General features: G+C 36.4%; 3 protein-coding genes and 2 pseudogenes across 5 annotated transcripts; all 5 read left to right on the forward strand.

The window, feature by feature from the left end:
- The first annotated feature begins 1,782 nt into the window (after positions 1 to 1,782).
- On the forward strand, positions 1,783 to 10,365 carry LOC114500735 (olfactory receptor 8H1-like). 3 transcript variants are annotated; one of them, XR_004903996.1, is made up of 2 exons: positions 1,783 to 1,921; positions 10,333 to 10,365. XR_004903996.1 is itself a non-coding variant. In XM_036029434.1 (2 exons), the coding sequence occupies exon 2, from the start codon at positions 2,777 to 2,779 to the stop codon at positions 3,722 to 3,724; it is 948 nt and encodes a 315-aa protein (XP_035885327.1). In that variant the 5' UTR covers positions 1,783 to 1,921; positions 2,735 to 2,776; the 3' UTR covers positions 3,725 to 3,766. The 3 variants fall into 3 exon arrangements, 2 of the variants coding, with proteins under 2 accessions (XP_035885327.1, XP_028373304.1); XM_036029434.1 differs by lacking the exon at positions 10,333 to 10,365 and adding an exon at positions 2,735 to 3,766; XM_028517503.2 differs by lacking the exon at positions 10,333 to 10,365 and adding an exon at positions 2,758 to 3,766.
- LOC114500698 lies at positions 7,350 to 7,622 on the forward strand (annotated as a pseudogene).
- An 8-nt stretch (positions 10,366 to 10,373) lies between the features above and the next one.
- Positions 10,374 to 11,321, forward strand: LOC114500681 (olfactory receptor 8H1-like). The gene has a single exon (XM_028517433.1). The coding sequence runs from the start codon at positions 10,374 to 10,376 to the stop codon at positions 11,319 to 11,321; it is 948 nt and encodes a 315-aa protein (XP_028373234.1).
- A 3,626-nt stretch (positions 11,322 to 14,947) lies between these two features.
- LOC114500656 lies at positions 14,948 to 15,219 on the forward strand (annotated as a pseudogene).
- A 2,793-nt stretch (positions 15,220 to 18,012) lies between these two features.
- On the forward strand, positions 18,013 to 18,973 carry LOC114499069 (olfactory receptor 8H1-like). Its single transcript, XM_028515025.2, has one exon. It carries the CDS (start codon positions 18,014 to 18,016, stop codon positions 18,971 to 18,973), a length of 960 nt encoding a protein of 319 aa, XP_028370826.1. The 5' UTR covers position 18,013.
- Positions 18,974 to 23,936: the final 4,963 nt, after the last annotated feature.

Raw genomic sequence — 23,936 nt, forward strand, 5'->3', positions numbered from 1 at the left:
CTGTGACAGTACAGTTTGAAATACTATTTTTATCAAGTTTTATAAAAACGCAGGAATTTGTCTCACTTTTTTTAAGCTATATTGTTAGCACCCAGAACACTTCATTATTGTTTCTGAAGGAAGGACATGTAATATTAATAGAATGTCTGCAAAGCTGCACTGACAGGGAAAAAAAAAAACACTTTTCCCTTCTAGTTTTGAGGGACTTCCTCTTGGTTCCTGGGAGGAGGGATCCCTTGATATTGGCACACATTGATGTTGCCACCTTGGCACAGACACCTTGTTGTGTGGGAAAACTAAAATTAATTTTTATGTCATTTTCTCCCTCTCCACTTTAAGCATAGACTTGACTCCCTAAAGCCCAGAGACCTGTTGAGACCTTAACCCCGAAAGTTTGGTTACCAGTATGTTCAGCAATCTGGACTTTACAGTGTCACCATGGACATGGTGTCCCTCAAAAAAGTGGCAGCTCCCTTTTTACATTGTGCACCTACAGACTGATAATTCTGCCATTTTCATTGCATTTCCTGAAAGTCAGAATCAGCAGGTGAAAAGCTGTTAAACAACATGCTAATGTGAAATGTCCACCCCCACTCTAAACTCTCCCCATTCAGAGCAGCAGATGAAGACCCCATTGGGTTTTGTAGTGGCTTTCTGATTTCAGCAGTCCACTGAAGAAGGGAGTTTGAAAGTTGTTGTACACTGTTAACAATTGTCTGCCTATGTCCTGCCTGAAATACCATGAGTGTTTATGAAAAGCATCTTTATTAAAGCTAAATACAGTTTGAGAAAAACAGAAAACACTTGATTGTATACAGAGGACAACAAAATAGTTAAACAAATTGTAAAGTATTGCTATGTAGAAGAGTGGGGTGATCGCCAAACCAAAATGGGGAGCCGACACCATATTTTCCTTTTGATGCTTTAAAACACTTGTCAGCTGATGACCTGTTAGAGAGAAGCTGGTGATTGGACACAAGTCCATGCATAAGACGAGACATTGTGGGTTTATCAAAGGCTGGTGTAACATTGGTCATAATGTGTTATGGAATCTTGGTCAAAAAATGGGTACTGGAGGCTAAACATACAGTGTAATAGTAATTATGCAAAACTGTAGATTCATACATATGCATTAATAAAGGAAAAAAATGATTTTGGGGAATTCACCAAAATGTTCCAACATTTCACACCTATTCTCATTTTGTTGTTTGAATTTTATTGCAATCTAATTATTTCCTAATGAACAGTGATAGTGTGATAGTATCACACAAGTAAACATAAAAATGTTTCATTGTGAAAAATGAATTATTCCATTCCTCATGGTTTCAGTGACACAGTAATTGCTGATGTTTCTATCAATGGCTTCTCCACCACCCCAGTTAAAAACTTAAAGGATCACAAAAGAGGATGGAACCAGGTTTTTCACCGAGTGCCGTCTAAGGAAAAAGGCAAATATTTCCTCAAAACATGACATAGCTGCATTTAGTCCCTGAGCTTTTGTCCTTGGCAACATGCCAGAAAAGCTTCCTTGGAGACTGGTCCCCAGGGAAGAGCAATGTTGTGTTATCCTGAATCCTCAGTTATTATGAGGTGCCCAGGAAGACAGACAAGAGATACTCTGTTACACTTGTGTTCACAACAGCTGCCTGAATTCCGTTTCAGACACACCTTCCTGCAGATTTTCTGTGTGACCAGCGCCTTCACAAAATTCTAAGTGGAGTTTTTCTCTTTTTCAACTCAGAATAAAGCGAGATGAGTGGCCAAAATTTTATAAATAATTTAACTCTAAGGAAAGAATGTATTATAGAAATTTTTGACTCGAATAGTTTTCATGTTTTATTTGTGAGAAAAGGTTGACAAATTTCTTGCCTGATAATATTGGAAGAAGATTTTTTTCTTTCTCCCCTGACTTTGGCTCTTGGTAAGTATTGCTCTGAAAATTTAAGGGTTTTAGTTAGGATGAAATAGAAAGAAGGCATTTTACAAAATATATACATAAACATATTACTCAGACCTTACTCAAAAAAATGCCATGCTTTGTGAAACCAGAACTATGGAGTTGATGGAATTATGGTCTACAAGCAATGTAGATGGTTTGAAACATAATTTTTAGAACAAATCAAATTTCAAATGCTCAGCATAGAAAAACATATCTTCTGGAAATTAATACTAATATGGTGTATAACTTTGGTTCCCTAATGTGAAAATTACTTTCAGTTACTATCTAATATTTTTCAAAACAAAAGATAGTAAAATCATGCATTAAAATTGTTTATATAATTTTTATTATATAACATATCAAGAATTTTTCCTTAGGCTTTTTTCAATTACAACCAGAAATATGGTATAATGAGCCTGTTCTCTGAAGTCACTCTATCTTGGTTGAATGGCAGAGCCACCATTTAATAGCCCTGACTCTGAATAAGTTACTTAAATTGTCTGTGTCCTTGAACTCATTTTTGAAATGAGCCTATAAGATAGCACCCATGGTATAATGTTCTCATGGGGAAGAAATATGTTAATAAAGAAAACCATTTAGAAAAGTGTCAGGCTTATCATAGTTACAAAAAATGATAGTGTTTATTATATCATGCCCAAGGGTCAATGTATGCCCACTTCTACACTATGCAATCAAATGTAATTTCACATCACATTCTGTACTCCATTAATTATTATTAATTTTTAGAAATATTAAAGCAATTTAAATAAACATTTATGAACTCATTCCTGCCAGGTATCACCTTTCTTTCTCCATAGTCTGAAGCAGTTGGACAGAATGGACAGAAGGAATAACACACATGTGTCTGACTTCATCCTTATGGGGCTGACAGAATCTGAAGAGATCCAGTTGGTCCTCTTTATCATATTTCTCATCATATATCTGATCAGTGTGCTGGGAAACACAGGGATGATACTGATCATCCACCTGGATCTCCAGCTTCACTCCCCCATGTATTTTTTTCTCAGTCACCTTTCGTTTCTTGACATTAGTTACTCAACAGTCATCACACCTAAAACCTTACACAACTTACTGACCTCCATGAAGCACATTTCATACATAAGCTGCTTCACCCAAATGTACTTTTTTGCCTTCTTGGGTGTCGCTGAATGTTTTCTTCTCTCCTCAATGGCCTATGATCGCTATGTAGCTATCTGCAATCCTCTGCACTACCCTGTAGTTATGTCCAAAAGATTCTGCTGCTCCCTCATCTTTGGGTCCTATTCCATTGGCTTTACAAACTCTATGATCAATGTGCTTTTCATGAGCAGACTGGATTTCTGTGACTCCAATGTAATCCATCACTTTTTCTGTGACACTTCCCCAATCCTAGACCTGTCCTGCACTGACACACGTGGTGTGGAAATCATGATATTCATTTTTGCTGGCTCTACTCTAATGGTTTCTCTTATCACAATATCTGTGTCTTACCTGTCCATTCTGACTACTGTACTGAAAATTACTTCCACTTCAGGAAAGCGAAAAGCCTTCTCTACATGTGCCTCCCATCTCTTGGGAGTCACTATCTTTTATGGCACTATGATTTTTACATATTTAAAACCACACAGGTCCTATACCTTGGGCAAAGATCAAGTGGCTTCTGTGTTTTATACTATTGTGATTCCCATGCTGAATCCACTCATTTACAGCCTTAGGAATAAAGAAGTGAAAAGTGCTCTCAAAAGACTCATGCGGAAGAGACAGGACTTCAGGCAATTAAAGTAACATCATTTCTAAACAGTTAAGTTTTCTCTCCTTTCCTGTGGAGTATTTTCTTGTTCTCTTCAAAAAGCAATGAAGTCCTTTCATTTGTTTGTATTTCTGTTGAACCATTCTTTACTTAATCAAATATAATATTGGCCATCTCCAAAAGCATGTCCTTTGAAATTCATATTATAATTACAAGCCACAAAATATGTGTCAAAAAACATGGCCCATTGTTTTTAAGGGCAACTTATCCTCAAAATGAGAAAATATGAATGTCCTACTTTAAAATACAGCAGAGAAATTACCATGCATTCTCCAATGACAGAGAATTTTGTTATGAAACAGAGCTCAGTTTTGGCACACTGGTAATAGTTTCAGAAATCATGTCATGTGTTCTATAGAGAAGAAATGTAGCAGAGTAATTAGGAGCACTGCCTTTGGAGCCAAATATTTGAAGATTTATATTCTATATCTACTCTCCTTTTAGCTGTGTAAGCGTTAATAAATCACTGACTTCAGTGTTTCTATTTCCACAACTCCACAAGATAATTAATATATCCAGGTCCATACAGTTTTAATAAATATTGAATCATTTAAGGCAATACTAATAAATGCTGGCCATTATCATTAGAATATTTCTATTCCTGCAATATTTTTAGTACACAATGGCTTTCTCTTAAAGATTATTCACTTGTTCTTTGTAAATTACTTTTGGTTAATTTAATTGATGAACACACAAACAATTAAGGGAAAACTCAGAACTACAAGGACACATGGACCAAACCAAGTGGATCTGGGGAGGGGGGTGGGTATGGATGGGCTGGGGGATGTAGTCGGGGGAAAATGGAGACAATTGTACTTGAGCAACAATAGAAAAAAGCATTTTGCAATTTTCGAAACACATCTGTATATGCTAACACTGAAGAAGATTTGGATACCTTGGAAAAATTAAGGAAATGGAAATACCTTAGCAATTGTTAACAGTTTGGAATGTGTTCTTCTACACCACTGGTTATGAAAGTAGGTATGTACATCTATTACATATATAAGCAAGATTTCTGTCCTTTTTATTTACCTTTTGCAGTTTTCTGTACATATTTACATGTTTAACATTTGTCATTGAATTCAGAGATGAATGTGTTTTTGGTATATGGTCAAAAAATCAAGACTTTTATGACAGAATGCTTTGGACCTGAAATTTTGTAAATTCATCGATTTAAAAATCTTTGTGCAGTGATATATCTTTAGTGGCCACTTTCTAAAAATGTAAATCTTTACCTTTTTGTGATGTAGCAATAAATCTCAGTAAACTTCCTTTTGATATTCTGTGTATGTTAAATTTATTGTCTTTTTCTCAATATTTATAGGCTTCTTGTGTCATTAAAAATAAATTTTTAAACTGAATTCTTGACTCATTTCTTTTGTATTCTACAAGACATGTTGTAAAGCTAAGGGTTGAAAAATTTTGTGACAAACTAGAACTTAGGTAGAATGCTAAAATGGTCTTTACATTACATTTTTTCCTGTAGATAATCTGGACTTTCTTTTACCTTTCTGTTATTTCAGAGTTATTTAAAAACATACTTTTTCATTTACCACATATGTGTATTTTTGAAAACCACTTTATTGAAGTAAACTTGACATTTAAAATCTGTACATATTTGATATATGCAATTTGTGGAATTTTTCCAAAAGTATACACCAATATATATTAGATTGTCCATTTTTTTACCCAAAAGGACATAGCATGATCTTATCAACAGGGCCCTTATCCTTGCATCTTGATGAGCAAAAAGTGGGATCACTGGGGCAAAAGACAATTCCATTTTTAAATTTTGAGGAAACTCCATACTGTTTTTCATAGTACTGCATAGTCAGCATTTTCACAAAGAGTGAACAAGGGTTCTCTTTCTTTACATTGTCACCAACACTTGTTGTTTGGTGATTTATTGATAATGCCTATTCTGATAGGTGTGAGTTGACATCTGATAACTGTAGTTTGAATTGGTATCTCTCTGATGATTACTGACACTGAATATTTCTTCAAATGTCTTTTGGCCATCTGTATGTCCTCCTCTGGAGAAGTGTCTATTCAGGTCTTTTGACTATTTCTCAAGTGGGTTGTTTGACTTCCTGGTGTTGAGTTGTGGAAGTTTTCCATACTCCTACAGATTAAACCCCTTGTCAGATGTATCTTTGGTAAATATGTTAATCCATACAACAGGTACCCTTTTCATTTTGGTGATGGTTCCTTTTGCTGTACAGAAGCAATTATTTAAATAAAACGTGTCATTATTTTTAGAACTGAACTTCTTTTTTTTTAATTCTACTAATTCAAAATAGTCAACTAAGTGTCTATCAGTAGATGAATGGATAAAATAACTATGGCAATTTACACTATGGAATACTATTTGTCCATAAAAAAAGAAAATCTTACCTTTGCTACAGCATGCATGGACCTAGAGAGCATTATGCTAAGTGAAAGAAGCCAGTCAGAGAAAGACAAATGCCATATGATTTCACTCAACTGAACCAACAAGCGAAATAGACACAGATTCATAGATAAAGAGGAAGTTGACCACTGTTTTGGATTTGGGGGTTGTAGGCATTGAGCCAAAAACACAAAGGACCCATGGACAAGAACAACAGTGTGGTGACTACCTGGGAGGGTATGGGTAGAATGGAAGAGGGTATAATGAGGATAAATAGTAATGGAAAAAATTAATAAATAATGACATTTAGAAAGTGGATCTTTAGCCACACCAAAAATTGTCTTCTGAATTTCTAGAGCATTAACAGACTTTCCTATAAAAGTTCCTTTTAACAGATGTTTTAAAAATCCTCACCAAAGTGTATCTTTATTGGTTTTGGAAAGAGAGGAAAGGAAAGACAGAACAAGAGAGAGAAATATCAATGTGGCATAAAAACATGTATTGGTTGCCTCTTATATGTGGCCCTACTGGGGATCAAATAAGCAACCAATTTTTCCACCCTGCCGGGGAATTGAACCCAAAACTTTTTGCTGTATGGCATGACACTCCAAACAACTGAGACCCACCCACACCAGGGCAGTCAGAGACACTTTCATATCTGCAAGAAGAATGATTTCATGTGCATGAAGTGATCCAATATTCACAGGAATATTTTAAAATTATTTTCAGTGTATATCTCTTTATCTATCTATCTATCTATCTATCTATCTATTGAGGGCAAGGGAGGAAGAAAGAGAAGGAGAGAAACATCAATGTGTGATGGCCTCTTGTACACCCACCCCCACCTGGGAACCAGGCCTGCAACTCATGTGCCCTAAACTGGGAATTGAACCAGCAACTGTTTGGTTCTCAGGTCAGCACTCACTCCCCTGAGCCACACCAGCCAGGGCACAGTGTATATCTTTTCAAATTATTCCTTTGTTTCTACATATTGAAAAAATAATTCCCAACATAAAATTATAGCTTTCTTTCCATACTTTTTAAATCCATATACAAGAAAACATTTGACTATATATAAAAACTTTATAACCCACCCCCTTCTGCAGTGCTAGTAGTGTGAAGAGGAAGCAAGAATGACCCCTGGGTCCACCAAAGCCTACCCACTGCTGCATTCCCACCTCCAGCCTGAATATCCCACTACCATTGCCATGATGTTCAGGAGAAAGGCTGAGGGGCATTTTCAAGGAGATAAAGCCAAGATGAAGGATGAACCACAGACAAGATCCACCAGGTCATTGGCCAAACCTACTCCTCCAAAGCCAGAGCCCAAGCCTAAAAAGGCCCTGCCAAGAAGGGAGAGAAGGTACCTTCAGAGGAAAAGAGAAAAACTGATGCTGGCAAGGATGGAAAAAACCCTGCAGAGAATGGAGATGCCAAAACAGACCAGGCACAGAAAGCTGAAGGTGGTGGAGAGGCCAAGTGAAGTGTATTTCTGGTGACTGTCCAGTTTGAAATACTATTTTTATCAAGTTTTATAAAAATGCAGGATTTTGCCTTATGTTTTTTTAAGCTATATTGTTAGCAACCAGAACACTTCATTACTGTTTCTGAAGGAAGGACATGAAATATTAATAATAGAAAGTCTGCAAAACTGGACTAACATAGGGAAAAACCACCTTTCCCTTCTAGTTTTGACAGACTTCCTCTTGGTTCCTGGGATGAGGGACTCCTTGATGTTGACACACAAGAGCCATCTTGGCATAGACACCTTCTGCTGTGGGAAAACTAAAATTAATTTTTATGTCCTTTTCTCCCTCTCCAGTTTAAGCATACACTTGAGGCCCTAACGCCCAGAGACCTGTTGAAACCTATACTACCAAAACTTGGTTACCAGTATGTTCAGCAATCTAGACTTTCCAGTGTAACCATGGAGACGGCATCCCTCAAAAGACAGGAGTTCCCTTTTTACATTGTGGACCTACAGACTGACAATTCTGCCATTTTCATTGCATTTCCTGAAAGTCAGAATCAGCAGGTAAAAAGCTGTTAAATAAAATGCTAATGTGAAATGTCCACCCCCACTCTAAACCCTCCCCATTCAGAGCAGCAGATGAAGACTCCATTGGGTTTTGTAGTGGCTTTCTGATTTTGGCAGTCCACTGAAGAAGGGAGTTTGAAAGTTGTTGTACACTGTTAACAATTGTCTGCGTATGTCCTGCCTGAAATACCATGATTGTTTTTGAAAAGTATCTTTAATAAAGCTGGATACAGTTGGAAAAAAAAAAAAAAGAAAACGATTGTATACAGAGGACAATAAAATAGTTAAACAAATTGTAAATTATTGCTATGTAGAAGAGTGGGGTGATTGCCAAACCAAAATGGGGAGCCGACACCATATTTTCCTTGTGATGCTTTAAAACACTTGTCAACTGATGACCCATTAGAGAGAAGCTGGTGATGGGGCACAAGTCCATGCACAAGACGAGACATTGTGGGTTTATCAAAGGCTGATGTAACATTGGTCATAATGTGTCATGGAATCTTGGTCACAAAATGGGTGCTGGAGGCTAAACATACAGTGTAGTAGTAATTATGTAAAACTGTAGATTCATACATATGCATTAATAAAGGAAAAAATATTTGTGGAGAATTGATCAAAATGTTCCAACATTTTGTTCTTTGAAATTTGTTGCGTTCTAATTATTTTCTAATGAACAGTGATAGTGTGATAGTATCACACAAGTGAACATAAAAATGTTTCATTGTGAAAAATGAATTATTCCATCCCTGATGGTTTCAGTGTCAGAGCAATTGCAGATGTCTCTACAATGTCTTCTCCACCAATCCAGTTAAAAACTTAAAGGATCACAAAAAAGGATGAAACCAGGCTCTTCATTGTGTGCCATCTAAGGAAAAAGGCAACTATTTCCTCAAAACATGACATAGTGGCATTTAGTTCCTGAGCTTTTGTCCTTGGAAACATGCCAGAAAAGCTTCCTTGGAGACTGGTCCCCAGGGAAGAGCAATGTTGTGTTATCCTGAATCCTCAGTTATTATGAGGTGCCCTGGAAGACAGACGAGACGTACTCTGCTCCACTTGTGTTCACAACAGCTGCCTGAATTCCCTTTCAGACACAACTTCCTGCAGAATATCTGTGTGACCAGTGCCTTCACAAATTCTAAGTTCAGATTTTTTCTTTTTAAACTCAGAATAAAGGGAGATGAGTGGTCAAATATTTATAAATGATTTAACTCAAAGGAAAGAATGCATTATAGAAATTTTTGACTCAAATAGTTTTCATATTTTATTTGTGAGAAAAAGCTGAAGTTGACAAGGTTCTTGCCTGATAATATTGGAAGAAGGTTTGTTTTTCCACAACCACCTTTGGCTCTTGGTAAGTATTACTTTCAAAATTTAAGAGTTTTATTTAGGATCAGATAAAAGAGGGTATTACCAGAAAAGTATATATACACATATCACTTAAACCCCAAATAATGCCAGATTCTGTGAGACCAGAAGTATAGCATTGATGAAATTATGTTCTACAAGTAAAATAAATGTTTTAAAAATATATTCTTTGGAGAAATTAGATTTTGAATATTATACCTCAGAAACATATCTTTTGGAAATGAATACTGATATGTGGTTTGTAATTTTGATCTACTACATTTGAAATTTGTTTGTGATTACAATTAAATAATTTTCTAAACAAAAGAACAGTAAATGATGCACTTAAATTATTTTTATATTATTATACATCAACCATTTTCTTTACATTTTCTGAAATTATAAAGAGAAACACAGTAAAATAAGCCTATTTTCTGAAGTGTCTCTATCTTGGTAGAATGAGAGAATCAACATTTACTAGCTGTGACTCTCAATAAGTTATGCAAAATGTCTGTGCCCTTTATCTCACTTAAAAAATGTGGTTAATAGTAGCACTCCTAACATAATATTCTCATGTGAAGTAAATATATTAATAAGAAAAAGCTTTTGGAAGAATGTCAGGCTTACTCTAATTACACAAAATGATAGTTTTTATTATATCATGCCCAAGGGTCAATGTATGTCCATTTCTGTATTTTGTGATCAAATTCATATTCCCCATTACATTCTGTAAAGAACTTGTTATTATAATTTTTTATATACTAATCTAATATATAAGTCGGCATTTATGACCTCATTCCTGCCAGGTATCACCTTTCTTTCTCCACAGTTTGAAGCAGTGGACAGAATGGACAGAAGGAATAACACACATGTGTCTGACTTCATCCTTATGGGGTTGACAGAATCTGAAGAGATCCAGCTGGTCCTCTTTATCATATTTTTCATCATATACCTGATAAGTGTGCTGGGAAACACAGGGATGATACTGATCATCCACCTAGATCTCCAGCTTCACACCCCCATGTACTTTTTTCTCAGTCACCTGTCATTTCTTGACCTTACTTACTCAACAGCCATCACACCTAAAACCTTACAGAACTTACTGACCTCCATGAAGCACATTTCATACATAAGCTGCTTCATCCAAATGTACTTTTTTATCTTCTTGGGTACCACCGAATGTCTTCTACTATCCTCAATGGCCTATGATCGCTATGTAGCTATCTGCAATCCTCTGCACTACCCTGTAGTTATGTCCAAAAGACTCTGCTGCTCCCTCATCTTTGGGGTCTATTTCATTGGCTTTACAGAATCCATTGCCAATGTGCTTTTCATGAGCAGACTGGATTTCTGTGACTCCAATGTAATCCATCACTTTTTCTGTGACACTTCCCCAATCCTAGACCTGTCCTGTACTGACACACATGGTGTGGAAATCATGATATTCATCCTTGCTGGCTCTACTCTAATGGTTTCTCTTATCACAATATCTGTGTCTTACCTGTCCATTCTGGCTACTGTACTGAAAATTACTTCCACTTCAGGAAAGCGAAAAGCCTTCTCTACATGTGCCTCCCATCTCCTGGGAGTCACCATCTTTTATGGCACTACCATTTTTACATATTTAAAACCACGCAAGTCCTATACCTTGGGCAAAGATCAAGTGGCTTCTGTGTTTTATACTATTGTGATTCCCATGCTGAATCCACTCATTTACAGCCTTAGGAATAAAGAAGTGAAAAATGCTCTCATCAGACTCAGGCAGAAGAGACAGGACTTCAGACAATTAAAGTAACATCATTTCTAAACAGTTAACTTTTCTCTCCTTTCCTGTGGAGTATTTTCTTGTTCTCTCCAAAAAGCAATGAAGTCCTTCATTTGTTTGTATTTCTGTTGAACCATTCCTTACTTATTCAAATATAATATTGGCCATCTCCAAAAGCATGTCCTTTGAAATTCATATTATAATTACAAGCCATAAATTATATCTTAAAAATATGGCTCATTGGTTTTAAGGGCAACTTATCCTCAAAATGAGAAAATATGAATGTCCTATTTTAAAATACAGCAGAGAAATTACCATGCATTCTCCAATGACAGAGAATTTTGTCATGAAACAGAGCTCAGTTTTGGCACACTGCATATAGTTTCAGAAATCATGTCATGTGTTCTATAGAGAAGAAATGTAGTAGAGTAATTAGGAGCACTGTCTTTGGAGCCAAACATTTGAAGATTTATATTCTATATGTACTCTTCTTTTAGCTGTGTAAGACTTAGTACATCACTGACTTCAGTGTTTCCATTTCCACAGCTCCACAAGATAATTAATATATACAGGTCCATAGAGTTTTAATAAATATTGAATCATTTAAGGCAGTACTAATAAATGCTGACCATTATCATTAGAATATTTCTATTCCTGCAATATTTTTAATTCACAATGGCTTTCCCTTAAAGATTATTCACTTGTGTTTTATAAATTACTTTTGATTAATTTAATTGACCAACACAGAAACAACTAAGGGAAAACTCAGAACAACTGCAAGGACACATGGACCAAACCAAATTGAAATGGGATCAGGGGAGGGAAGTGGGAACGGCTGGGCTGGGGCAGTGGGGGCGAGTAGTGTGGGGAAATTGGAGACAATTGTACTTGAACAACAATTAAAAAAAGCATTTTACAATTTTGGAAAGAGATCTGTATATGTTAACATTGAAGAAGATTTGGATAACTTTGAAAAATTAAGAAAATGGAAATACCTTAGCAATTGTTAACAGTTTTGAATGTGTTCTTCTACACCACTGGCTATGAAAATAGGTATGTGCATCTATTACATATATAAGCAAGATATCTGTCATTTCTATTTACCTTTTGCAGTTTTCTGTACGAATTTACATGTTTAACATTTGTCATTGAATTCAGAGCTAAATATGTTCTTGGTATATGGTCAAAAAAATCAAGACTTTTATGATAAAGTGCTTTGGACCAGAAATTTTGTAAACTCATCAAGTTAAAAATTTTTGTGCAGTGACAAAACCAGATAAGTGATATATCTTTAGGCCACTTCCTAAAAATATTAAATCTTTTCCTTTTTGTGATGTAGCAATAAATTTCAGTAAACTTTTTTTGGTATTCTGTGTATGTTAAAATGTATTGCGTTTTTCTCAATATTTACCGGCTTCTTGTGGTCATTAAAAATAAATTCTTAAACTAAGTTCTTGACTCATTTGTTTTGTATTCTATAAGACATGTTGCAAAGCTAAGAGTTGAAAAATTTTGAGGCAAACTCAACTTAGGCAGAACGCTAAAATTTCTTTATATTTCATTTTTTTCCTGTAAATAATCTGAAATTTCTTTTATCTTTCTATTATTTGAGGGTTATTTAAAAACATACTTTTTCATTTTCCACATATTAATTTTTTTGTAAACCACTTTATTAAAGTATACTTGACATGTAAAATCTGCACAGATTAGATGTGTACAATTTGTGGAATTTTTCCAAAAGTACACACCAATATATATTATATTGTCCATTTTTTACCCAAAAGGTCATAGCATGGTCTTATCAATAGGGCCCTTATCTTTGCATCTTGATGAGCAAAAAGTGGGATCACTGGGTCAAAAGACAATTCCATTTTTAAATTTTGAGGAAACTCCATACTGTTTTCCATAGCACTGCATAGTCTGCATTCCCTCCAACATTGCACAAGGGTTCTCCTTCCTTTACATTGTCTCCAACTCTTGTTGTTTGGTGATTGATGGTGGCCATTCTGACAGGTGAGGTGACATCTCATCATTGTGTTTTGAATTTGCATCTCTCTGATGATTACTGACACTGAATATTCCTTCAAATGTCTTTTGGCCATCTGTATGTGCTCCTTTGGAGATGTGTCTATTCAGGTCCTTTGCCTATTTCTTAATTGGGTTGTTTGACTTTCTGGTGTTGAGTTCTGTAAGTTTTCCATATTCCTAGAGATTAAACCCCTTGTCAGATGTATCATCGGTAAATATGTTATTCCAGACAATGGGTACCCTTTTCATTTTGTTCATGGTTTCTTTTGCTGTACAGAAGCAATTATTTAAATAATGTGCATGATTTTTAGAACTGAACTTTATTTTTTTTTATTTTACTAATTCAAAAGAGTCAACTGTCTATCCGTACATGGATGGATAAAATAACTATGGCAATTTACACTATGGAATACTACTTGTCCATAAAAAAAGAAAATCTTACCTTTGCTACAGCATGGATGGACCTGGAGAACATTATGCTAAGTGAAAGAAGCCAGTCAGAGAAACACAAATGCCATATGATTTCACTCAACTGAACTAACAAGCAAAATAGACACAGATTCATAGACAGAGAGGAAGTTGACCACTGTTTTGGATTTGGGGGTTGAAGGCATTGAGCCAAAAACACAAAAGACCCATGGACAAGAACGACAGTGTGGTGACTACTTTGGAGGGAGTGGGAGAATGGAAGAGGGTATAATGAGGATAAATAGTAATGGAAAAAATATAAATAACATTTAAAAAGTGGATCTTTATCCACACCAAAAGTTATCTTCTGAATTCCTGGAGTATTAACAGACTTCCTTTAAAAAGTTCCTTTTAATAGATGTTTTAAAAATCCTCACCAAAGTGAATGTTATTTGATTTTAGAGAGTAAAGGAAAGACAGAACACGAGAGAGAAATATCAATGTGATGTAGAAACATCAATTAGTTGCCTCTTATGTGTGCCACTACTGGGGATCAAATATGCAACCAATTTGTGTACCCTCACAAGGGATTGAACCCAAAAGTTTTTGTTGTATGGAATGACACGCCAAACACCTGAGACCACCCCCACGTCCAGAGTAGTCAGAGGCACTTTCATATCTGCAAGAAGAATGATTTCATGTGCATGAAGTGACCCAATAGTCACAAGAATATTTTTAACTTATTTTCAGTGTATATCTCTTTATCTATCTGTCTATATATCTATCTACAGAGTGCAAGGGAGGGAGAAAGAGGAGAGAAACATCAGTGTGTGATAGCCTCTTGTACACACCCACATGGGAACCTGGCCTACAACTCATGTGCCCTAAACTGGGAATTGACCCAGCACTGTTTGGTTCTCAGGCCAGCACTCAATCCCCTGAGCCACACCAGACAGGGCTCAGTGTATATCTTTTCAGACTATTCCTTTGCTTCTACATCTTGGAAAAATAATTCCCAGCATAGAATCATAGCTTTCTTTCCATGTATTATAAATTCATGTACAAGAAAACACTTGATTATGTATAAAAACTTTATAACCCACCCCCCTCTGCAGCCCTAGTAGTGTGAAGAGGAGGCAAGAATGACCCCTGGGTCAACCAAAGCCTACCCACTGCTGCATTCCCACCTCCAGCCTGAATATCGCACTACCATTGCCATTATGCCCAAGAGAAAGGTGGAGGGACATTTTCAAGGAGATAAAGCCAAGGTGTAGGATGAACCAGAGAGAAGATCCACCAGGTCATTGGGCAAACCTACTCCTCCAAAGTCAGAGCTCAAGCCTAAAAGGCCCTTGCCAAGGAGAAGGAGAAGATACCCATAGAGAAAAAGGGAAAAACTGGTGCTGGCAAGGATGAGAATAACACTGCAGAGAATGGAGATGCCAAAACAGACCAGGCACAGAAAGCTGAAGGTGGTGGAGAGGCCAAGTGAAGTGTGTGCATGTTTGGTAACTGTGAATTCTGTGACTGTACAGTTTGAAATACTATTTTTATCAAGTTTTATAAAAACGCAGGAATTTGTCTCACTTTTTTAAAGCTATATTGTTAGCACCCAGAACACTTCATTATTGTTTCTGAAGGAAGGACATGAAATATTAATAGAATGTCTGCAAAGCTGCACTGACATAGGGAAAAAAAAACACTTTTCCCTTCTAGTTTTGAGGGACTTCCTCTTGGTTCCTGGGAGGAGGGATCCCTTGATATTGGCACACGTTGATGTTGCCACCTTGGCACAGACACCTTGTGGTGTAAGAAAACTAAAATTAATTTTTATGTCATTTTCTCCCTCTCCACTTTAGCATAGACTTGACTCCCTAAAGCCCAGAGACCTGTTGAGACCTTAACCCCGAAATATTGGTTACCAGCATGTTCAGCAATCTGGACTTTACAGTGTCACCATGGACATGGTGTCCCTCAAAAAAGCGGCAGCTCTCTTTTTACATTGTGCACCTACAGACTGATAATTCTGCCATTTTCATTGCATTTCCTGAAAGTCAGAATCAGCAGGTGAAAAGCTGTTAAACAACATGCTAATGTGAAATGTCCACCCCCACTCTAAACTCTCCCCATTCAGAGCAGCAGATGAAGACTCCATTGGGTTTTGTAGTGGCTTTCTGATTTTGGCAGTCCACTGAAGAAGGGAGTTTGAAAGTTGTTGTACACTGTTAACAATTGTCTGCCTATGTCCTGCCTGAAATACCATGAGTGTTTATGAAAAGTGTCTTTAATGAAACTAGATACAGTTTGAATAAAAAGAAAACACTTGATTGTATACAGAGGACAATACAACAGTTAAGTTGTAGAAGTACCGCTATGTAGAAGAGTGGGGTGATTGCCAAACCAAAATGGGGAGCTGACACCATATTTTCCTTGTGATGCTTTAAAACACTTGTCAGCTGATGACCCATTAGAGAGAAGCTGGTGATGGGGCACAAGTCCATGCACAAGACGAGATGTTCTGAGTTTATCAAAGGCTGATGTAACATTGGTCATAATGTGTCATGGAATCTTGCTCACAAAATGGGTGCTGGAGGCTAAACATACAGTGTAGTAGTAATTATGCAAAACTGTAGATTTATATATATGCATTAATAAAGGAAAAAAATTGTGGGGAATTGATCAAAATATTCCAACATTTCACACCTATTCACATTTTGTTCTTTGAATTTCATTGCAATCTAATTATTTTCTAACGAACAGTGATAGTGTGATAGTATCACACAAGTGAACATAAAAATGTTTCATTGTGAAAAATGAATTATTCCATCCTTGATGGTTTCAGTGACAGAGTAATTGCTGATGTTTCTATCAATGGCTTCTCCACCAATCCAGTTAAAAACTGAAAGGATCACAAAAGAGGATGAAACCAGGTTCTTCATCCTGTGCCATCTAAGGAAAAAGGCAACTATTTCCTAAAAACATGACATAGTTGCATTTAGTCCCTGAGCTTTTGTCCTGGGAAACATGCCATAAATGCTTCCTTGGAGACTGGTCCCCAGGGAAAAGCAATGTTGCCTTGTCCTCAATCCTCAGTTATTAATGAGGTGCCCTGGAAGACAGACAAGAAATTCTCTGCTCCACTTGTGTTCACAACAGCTGCCTGAATTCCCTTTCAGACACTCCTTCCTGCAGATTTTCTGTGTGACCAGCGCCTTCACAAAATTCTAAGTGGAGATTTTCTCTTTTTTAACTCAGAATACATCGAGATGAGTGGCCAAAAAATTATAAATAATTTAACTCTAAGGAAAGAATGTATTATAGAAATTTTTGACTCGAATAGTTTTCATGTTTTGTTTGTGAGAAAGGTTGACAAATTTCTTGCCTGATAATATTGGAAGAAGGTTTTTTTTTTTCTTTCTCCCCTGACTTTGGCTCTTGGTAAGTATTGCTCTGAAAATTTCATAGTTTTAGTTAGGATGAAATAGAAAGAAGGCATTATACAAAATATATACATAAACATATCACTCACCTTACCCTAAGAAATGCCAGGCTTTGTGAAACCAGAACTATGGAGTTGATGGAATTATGGTCTACAAGCAATGTAGATGGTTTGAAAGATAATTTTTAGAACAAATCAGATTTCAAATGCGCAGCAGAGAAAAACATATCTTCTGGAAATTAATACTAATATGTGGTCTATAACTTTGGTTCCCTAATGTGAAAAATACTTTCAGTTAATATCTAATATTTTTCAAAAGATAGGAAAATCATGCATTGAAATTGTTTTTATAATTTTTATTATATAACATATCAAGAATTTTTCCTTACGTTTTTTCAATTACAACCAGAAATATGGCATAATGAGCCTGTTCTCTGAAGTCACTCTATCTTGGTTGAATGGCAGAGCCACCATTTAATAGCCTTGACTCTGAATATGTTACTTAAATTGTCTGTGTCCTTGAACTCATTTTTGAAATGAGCCTATAAGATAGCACCCATGGTATAATGTTCTCATGGGGAAGAAATATGTTAATAAAGAAAAACATTTAAAATGTGTCAGGTTTATCATAATTACACAAAATGATAGTTTTTATTATATCATACACAAGGGTCAATATATGCCCACTTCTATACTATGCAATCAAATGTAATTTCACATCATATTCTGTACTCCATTAATTATTATTAATTTTTAGAAATATTAAACTAATTTAAATAAACTTTTATGAACTCATTCCTGCCAGGTATCACCTTTCTTTCTCCACAGTTTGAAGAAATTGGACAGAATGGACAGAAGGAATAACACACATGTGTCTGACTTCATCCTTATGGGGCTGACAGAATCTGAAGAGATCCAGCTGGTCCTCTTTATCATATTTCTCATCATATACCTGATCAGTGTCCTGGGAAACACAGGGATGATACTGATCATCCACCTGGATCTCCAGCTTCACACTCCCATGTATTTTTTTCTCAGTCACCTTTCATTTCTTGACATTAGTTACTCAACAGCCATCACACCTAAAACCTTACACAACTTACTGACCTCCACAAAGCACATTTCATATATAAGCTGCTTCACCCAAATGTACTTTTTTGCCTTCTTGGGTGTCGCTGAATGTTTTCTTCTCTCCTCAATGGCCTATGATCACTATGTAGCTATCTGCAATCCTCTGCACTACCCTGTTGTTATGTCCAAAAGATTCTGTTGTTCCCTCATCTTTGGGTCCTATTTCATTGGCTCTACAAACTCTATGATCAATGTGCTTTTCATGAGCAGACTGGAATTCTGTGACTCCAATGTAATCCATCACTTTTTCTGTGACACTTCCCCAATCCTAGACCTGTCCTGTACTGACACACATGGTGTGGAAATCATGATATTCATCCTTGCTGGCTCTACTCTAATGGTTTCTCTTATCACAATATCTGTGTCTTACCTGTTCATTCTGGCTACTGTACTGAAAATTACTTCCACTTCAGGAAAGCGAAAAGCCTTCTCTACATGTGCCTCCCATCTCCTGGGAGTCACCATCTTTTATGGCACTATGATTTTTACATATTTAAAACCACGCAAGTCCTATACCTTGGGCAAAGATCAAGTGGCTTCTGTGTTTTATACTATTGTGATTCCCATGCTGAATCCACTCATTTACAGCCTTAGGAATAAAGAAGTGAAAAATGCTCTCAGTAGACTCATGCAGCAGAGAGAGGACTCCAGGCAATTGAAGTCACATCGTTTCTAAACAGTTAACATTTCTCTCCTTTCCTGTGGAGTATTTTCTTGTTCTCTTCAAAAATCAATGAAGTCCTTTCATTTGTTTGTATTTCTGTTGAGCCATTCTTCACTTAAACAAATATAATATTGGCCATCTCCAAAAGTATGTCCCTTGAAATTCATATTATAATTACAAGCTATAAAATATGTATTAAAAACATGGCCCATTGTTTTTAAGGGCAACTTATCCTCAAAATGAGAAAATATGAATGTCCTATTTTAAAATACAGCAGAGAAATTACCATGCATTCTCCAATGACAGAGAATTTTGTCATGAAACAGAGCTCAGTTTTGGCACACTGGTAATAGTTTCAGAAATCATGTCATGTGTTCTATAGAGAAGAAATGTAGCAGAGTAATTAGGAGCACTGTCTTTGGAGCTAAACATTTGAAGGTTTATATTCTATATGTACTCTTCTTTTAGCTGTGTAAGACTTCGTAAATCACTGACTTCAATGTTTCCATTTCCACAACTCCACAAGATAATTAATATATCCAGGTCCATACATTTATAATAAATATTGAATCATTTAAGGCAGTACTAATAAATGCTGACCATTACCAATAGAATATTTCTATGCCTGCAATATTTTTAATGCACAATGGCTTTCCCTTAAAGATTATTCACTTGCGTTTTAGAAATTACTTGTGATCAATTTAATTGATGAACACACAAACAACTAAGGGAAAACTCAGAACAACTACAAGGACACATGGACCAAACCAAGTTGCAATGGGATCAGGGGAGGGAAATGGGGATGGCTGGGCTGGGGCAGTGGGGGCAGTAGTGTGGGGAAATTGGAGACAATTGTACTTGGACAACAATAGAAAAAGGCATTTTACAATTTTGGAATTAGATCCGTATATGTTAACATTGAAGAAGATTTGCATAACTTTGAAAAATGAAGGAAATGGAAATACCTTAGCAATTGTTAACACTTTGGTATGTGTTCTTTTACACCACTGGTTATGAAAGTAGGTATGTGCATCTATTATATATATAAGCAAGATTTCTGTCATTTCTATTTACCTTTTGCAGTTTTCTGTACATATTTACATGTTTAACATTTGTCATTGAATTCAGAGATGAATGTGCTTTTGGTATATGGGAAAAAATCAAGACTTTTATGACAGAATGCTTTGGACCTGAAATTTTGTAAATTCATCAAGTTAAAAATCTTTGTGCAGTGACAAAAGCAGATAAGTGATATATCTTTAGTGGCCACTTTCTAAAAATATTAAATCTTTACCTTTTTGTGATGTAGCAATAAATCTCAGTAAACTTCCTTTTGATATTCTGTGTATGTTAAAATTTATTGCCTTTTCCTCAATATTTATAGGCTTCTTGTGGTCATTAAAAATAAATTTTTAAACTAAATTCTTGACTCATTTGTTTTGTATTCTACAAGACATGTTTTAAAGTTAAGAAGTGAAAAATTTTGTGGCAAACCTGAGCTTAGGTAGAATGCTAAAAGGTCTGTTACATTACATTTTTTTTTCCTGTACATAATCTGAAATTTCTTTTATCTTTCTATTATTTAAGGGTTATTTAAAAACATACTTTTTCATTTTCCACATATGTGTATTTTTGAAAACCACTTTATTGAAGTAAATTTGACATTTAAAATCTGTACATATTTGATGTATGTAATTTGTGGAATTTTTAGATTGTCCATTTTTTACCCAAAAGGTCTTAGCATGGTCTTATCACTAGGGCCCTTATCTTTGCATCTTGATGAGCAAAAAGTGGGATCACAGGGTCAAAAGACAATTCCATTTTTAAATTTTTGATGAAAGTCCATACTGTTTTCCATAGCACTGCATAGTCTGCATTCCCACCAACATTGCACAAGAGTTCTCTTTCTTTTACATTGTCACCAACACTTGTTGTTTGGTGATTTATTGATGTTGGCCATTCTGACAGGTCAGGTAACATGTCGTCATTGTGGTTTGAATTTGCATCTCTCTGATGATTACTGACACTGAATATTCCTTCAAGTGTCTTTTGGTCATCTGTATGTCCTCCTTTGGAGATGTGTCTATTCAGGTCCTTTGATTATTTCTTAATTGGGTTGACTTTCTGGTGTTGACTTGTGTAAATTTTCCATACTCCTAGAGATTAAACCCCTTGTCAGATGTATCATCAGTAAATATGTTATTCCAGACAATGGGTACCCTTTTCATTTTGTTGATGGTTTCTTTTGCTGTACAGAAGCAATTATTTAAATAATGTGCATCATTATTTTTAGAACTGAACTTTCATCTTTTTTATTTTACTAATTCAAAAGAGTCAACTAAGTGTCTATCAGTAGATGAATGGATAAAATAACTATGGCAATTTACACTATGGAATACTACTTGTCCATAAAAAAAGAAAATCTTACCTTTGCTACAGCATGGATGGACCTGGAGAACATTATGCCAAGTGAAAGAAGCCAGTCAGAGAAAGACAAATGCCATATGATTTCACTCAACTGAACCAACAAGCGAAATAGACACCGATTCATAGATAGAAAGGAAGTTGACCACTGTTTTGGATTTGGGATTGTAGGCATTGAGCCAAAAACACAAAGGACCCATGGACAAGAACAACAGTGTGGTGACTACCTGGGAAGTGGTGGGTAGAATGGAAGAGGGTATAAGGACGATAAATAGTAATGGAAAAAAATAATAAATAATGACATTTAAAAAGTGGATCTTTAACCACACTAAAAATTATCTTCTGAATTTCTAGAGTAATAACAGACTTTCCTATAAAAGTTCGTTTTAACAGATGTTTTAAAAATCCTCACCAAAGTGTATGTTTATAGATTTTAGAAAGAGGAATGGAAAGACAGAACACGAGAGAGAAACATCAATGTGACCTAGAAACATCAATTGGTTGCCTCTTATGTGTGCCCCTACTAGGGATCAAATATGCAACCAATTTGTCTACCCTCACAAGGAATTGAACCCAAAACATTTGTTTTATGGAATGACCCTCCAGACAACTGAGACGTCCCCTCCAGGGCCATCAGAGGCACTTTTATATCTGCAAGAAGAATGATTTCACTTTTCATGAAGTAATCCAATATTCACAAGAATATTTTAAACTTATTTTTGGTGTATATCTCTTTATCTATCTATCTATCTATCTATCTACCCATCCTTCTATTTATAGAGGGCAAGGGAGGGAGAAAGAGAAGGAGAGAAACATCAATGTGTGATTTCAGTGAAACTTATTTTCAGTGTATAACTCTCTATCTATCTATCCATCCATCTATCTGTCATCTATCTACCTATAGAGGGCAAGGGAGGGAGAGAGAGAAGGAGAGAAACATCAATGTGTGATGGCCTCTTGTACACTCACCCCCACCTGGGAAACTGGCCTGCAACTCATCTGCCCTAAACTGGGAATTGAACCAGCAACTGTTTGGTTCGCAGGCCAGCCCTCAATCTCCTGAGCCACACCAGCCAGGGAGCAGTGTATGTCTTTTCAAATTCTTCCTTTGCTTCTACATCTTAGAAAACTAAATCCCAACATAAAACTGTAGCTTTCTTTTCATATATTTTAAATTAATGGATAAGAATACACTCGATTATGTATAATAACTTTTCAACTCCCCCATCTAGAGCCTTAGTAGTGTGAAGAGGAGGCAAGAATGACCCCTGGATCCACCAAAGCCCACCATCTGCTGCATCCCCACTTCCAGCCTGACTTTTACCACAGCCCTCACCATCTTGCCCAAGAGAAAGGCTGAGGGGCATTTTCAAGGAGATAAAGCCAAGGTGAAGGATGAACCAGAGAGAAGATCCACCAGGTCATTGGCCAAACCTGTTCCTCCAAAGCCAGAGCCCAAGCCTAAAAAGGCCCCTGCCAAGAAGGGAGAGAACATACCCACAGAGAAAAGGGGAAAGCTGAGCTGGCAAGGAAGGAATAACCCTGCAGATAATGGAGATGCCAAAACAGACCAGGCACAGAAAGCTGAAGGTGGTGGAGAGGCCAAGTGAAGTGTGTGCATGTTTGATAACTTTGTATTTCTGGTAACTGTACAGTTTGAAATACTGTTTGTTACCAAGTTTTATAAAAATGCAGAATTTTGTCTTACTTTTTTAAGCTATATTGTTAGCACTCAGAACACCATTATTGTTTCTGAATGAAGAACATGGAATATTAATAATAGGAAGTCTGCAGAACTGGACTGACATAGGGAAAAAGACTGCCTTTCCTGTCTAGTTTTGAGAGACTTCCTCTTGGTTCCTGGGAGGAGGGATCCCTTGATATTGACACACATTAGCCACCTTGGCACAGACACCTTGTGGTATGGTAAAAGTAAATTCGTTTTTATGTCCTTTCCTTTCTCTCCACTTTAAGCATGGACTTGATTCCCTAAAGCCCAAAGACCTGTTCTGACCATAACCGCCAAAACTTGGTTACCAGTATGTTCAGCAATCTGGACTTTCCAGTGTCACCATGGAGATTGTGTCTCTCAAGAGAGCAACAGCTCCCTTTTTACATTGTGGACCTACAGACTGATAATTCTGCCATTTTCATTGCATTTCCTGGAAGCCAGGGTCATCAGGTGAAAAGCTGTTAAACAACATGCTAATGTGAAATGTCCACCCCCACTCTAAACTCGCCCCATTCAGAGCAGCAGATGAAGACTCCATTGGGTTTTGTAGTGGCTTTCTGATTTTGGCAGTCCACTGAAGAAGGGAGTTTGAAAGTTGTTGTACACTGTTAACAATTGGCTGCCTATGTCCTGCCTGAAATACCATGAGTGTTTATGAAAAGTATCTTTAATGAAGCTGGATACAGTTTGAAAAAAACAGAAAACACTTGATTGTATACAGAGGACAATACAACAGTTAAGTTGTAGAAGTACTGCTACGTAGAAGAGTGGGGTGATTGCCAAACCAAAATGGGGAGCCAACACTATATTTTCCTTGTG

This window comes from Phyllostomus discolor, chromosome 6 (assembly GCF_004126475.2).
Source record: "Phyllostomus discolor isolate MPI-MPIP mPhyDis1 chromosome 6, mPhyDis1.pri.v3, whole genome shotgun sequence".
NCBI lineage: Eukaryota > Metazoa > Chordata > Mammalia > Chiroptera > Phyllostomidae > Phyllostomus > Phyllostomus discolor.

Excerpts from the sequence above, each read along its gene's own strand:
- LOC114499069 (XM_028515025.2), top strand. The coding sequence starts at position 18,014 with ATGGACAGAAGGAATAACACACATGTGTCTGACTTCATCCTTATGGGG.
- LOC114500681 (XM_028517433.1), top strand. The coding sequence starts at position 10,374 with ATGGACAGAAGGAATAACACACATGTGTCTGACTTCATCCTTATGGGG.
- LOC114500735 (XM_036029434.1), top strand. The coding sequence starts at position 2,777 with ATGGACAGAAGGAATAACACACATGTGTCTGACTTCATCCTTATGGGG.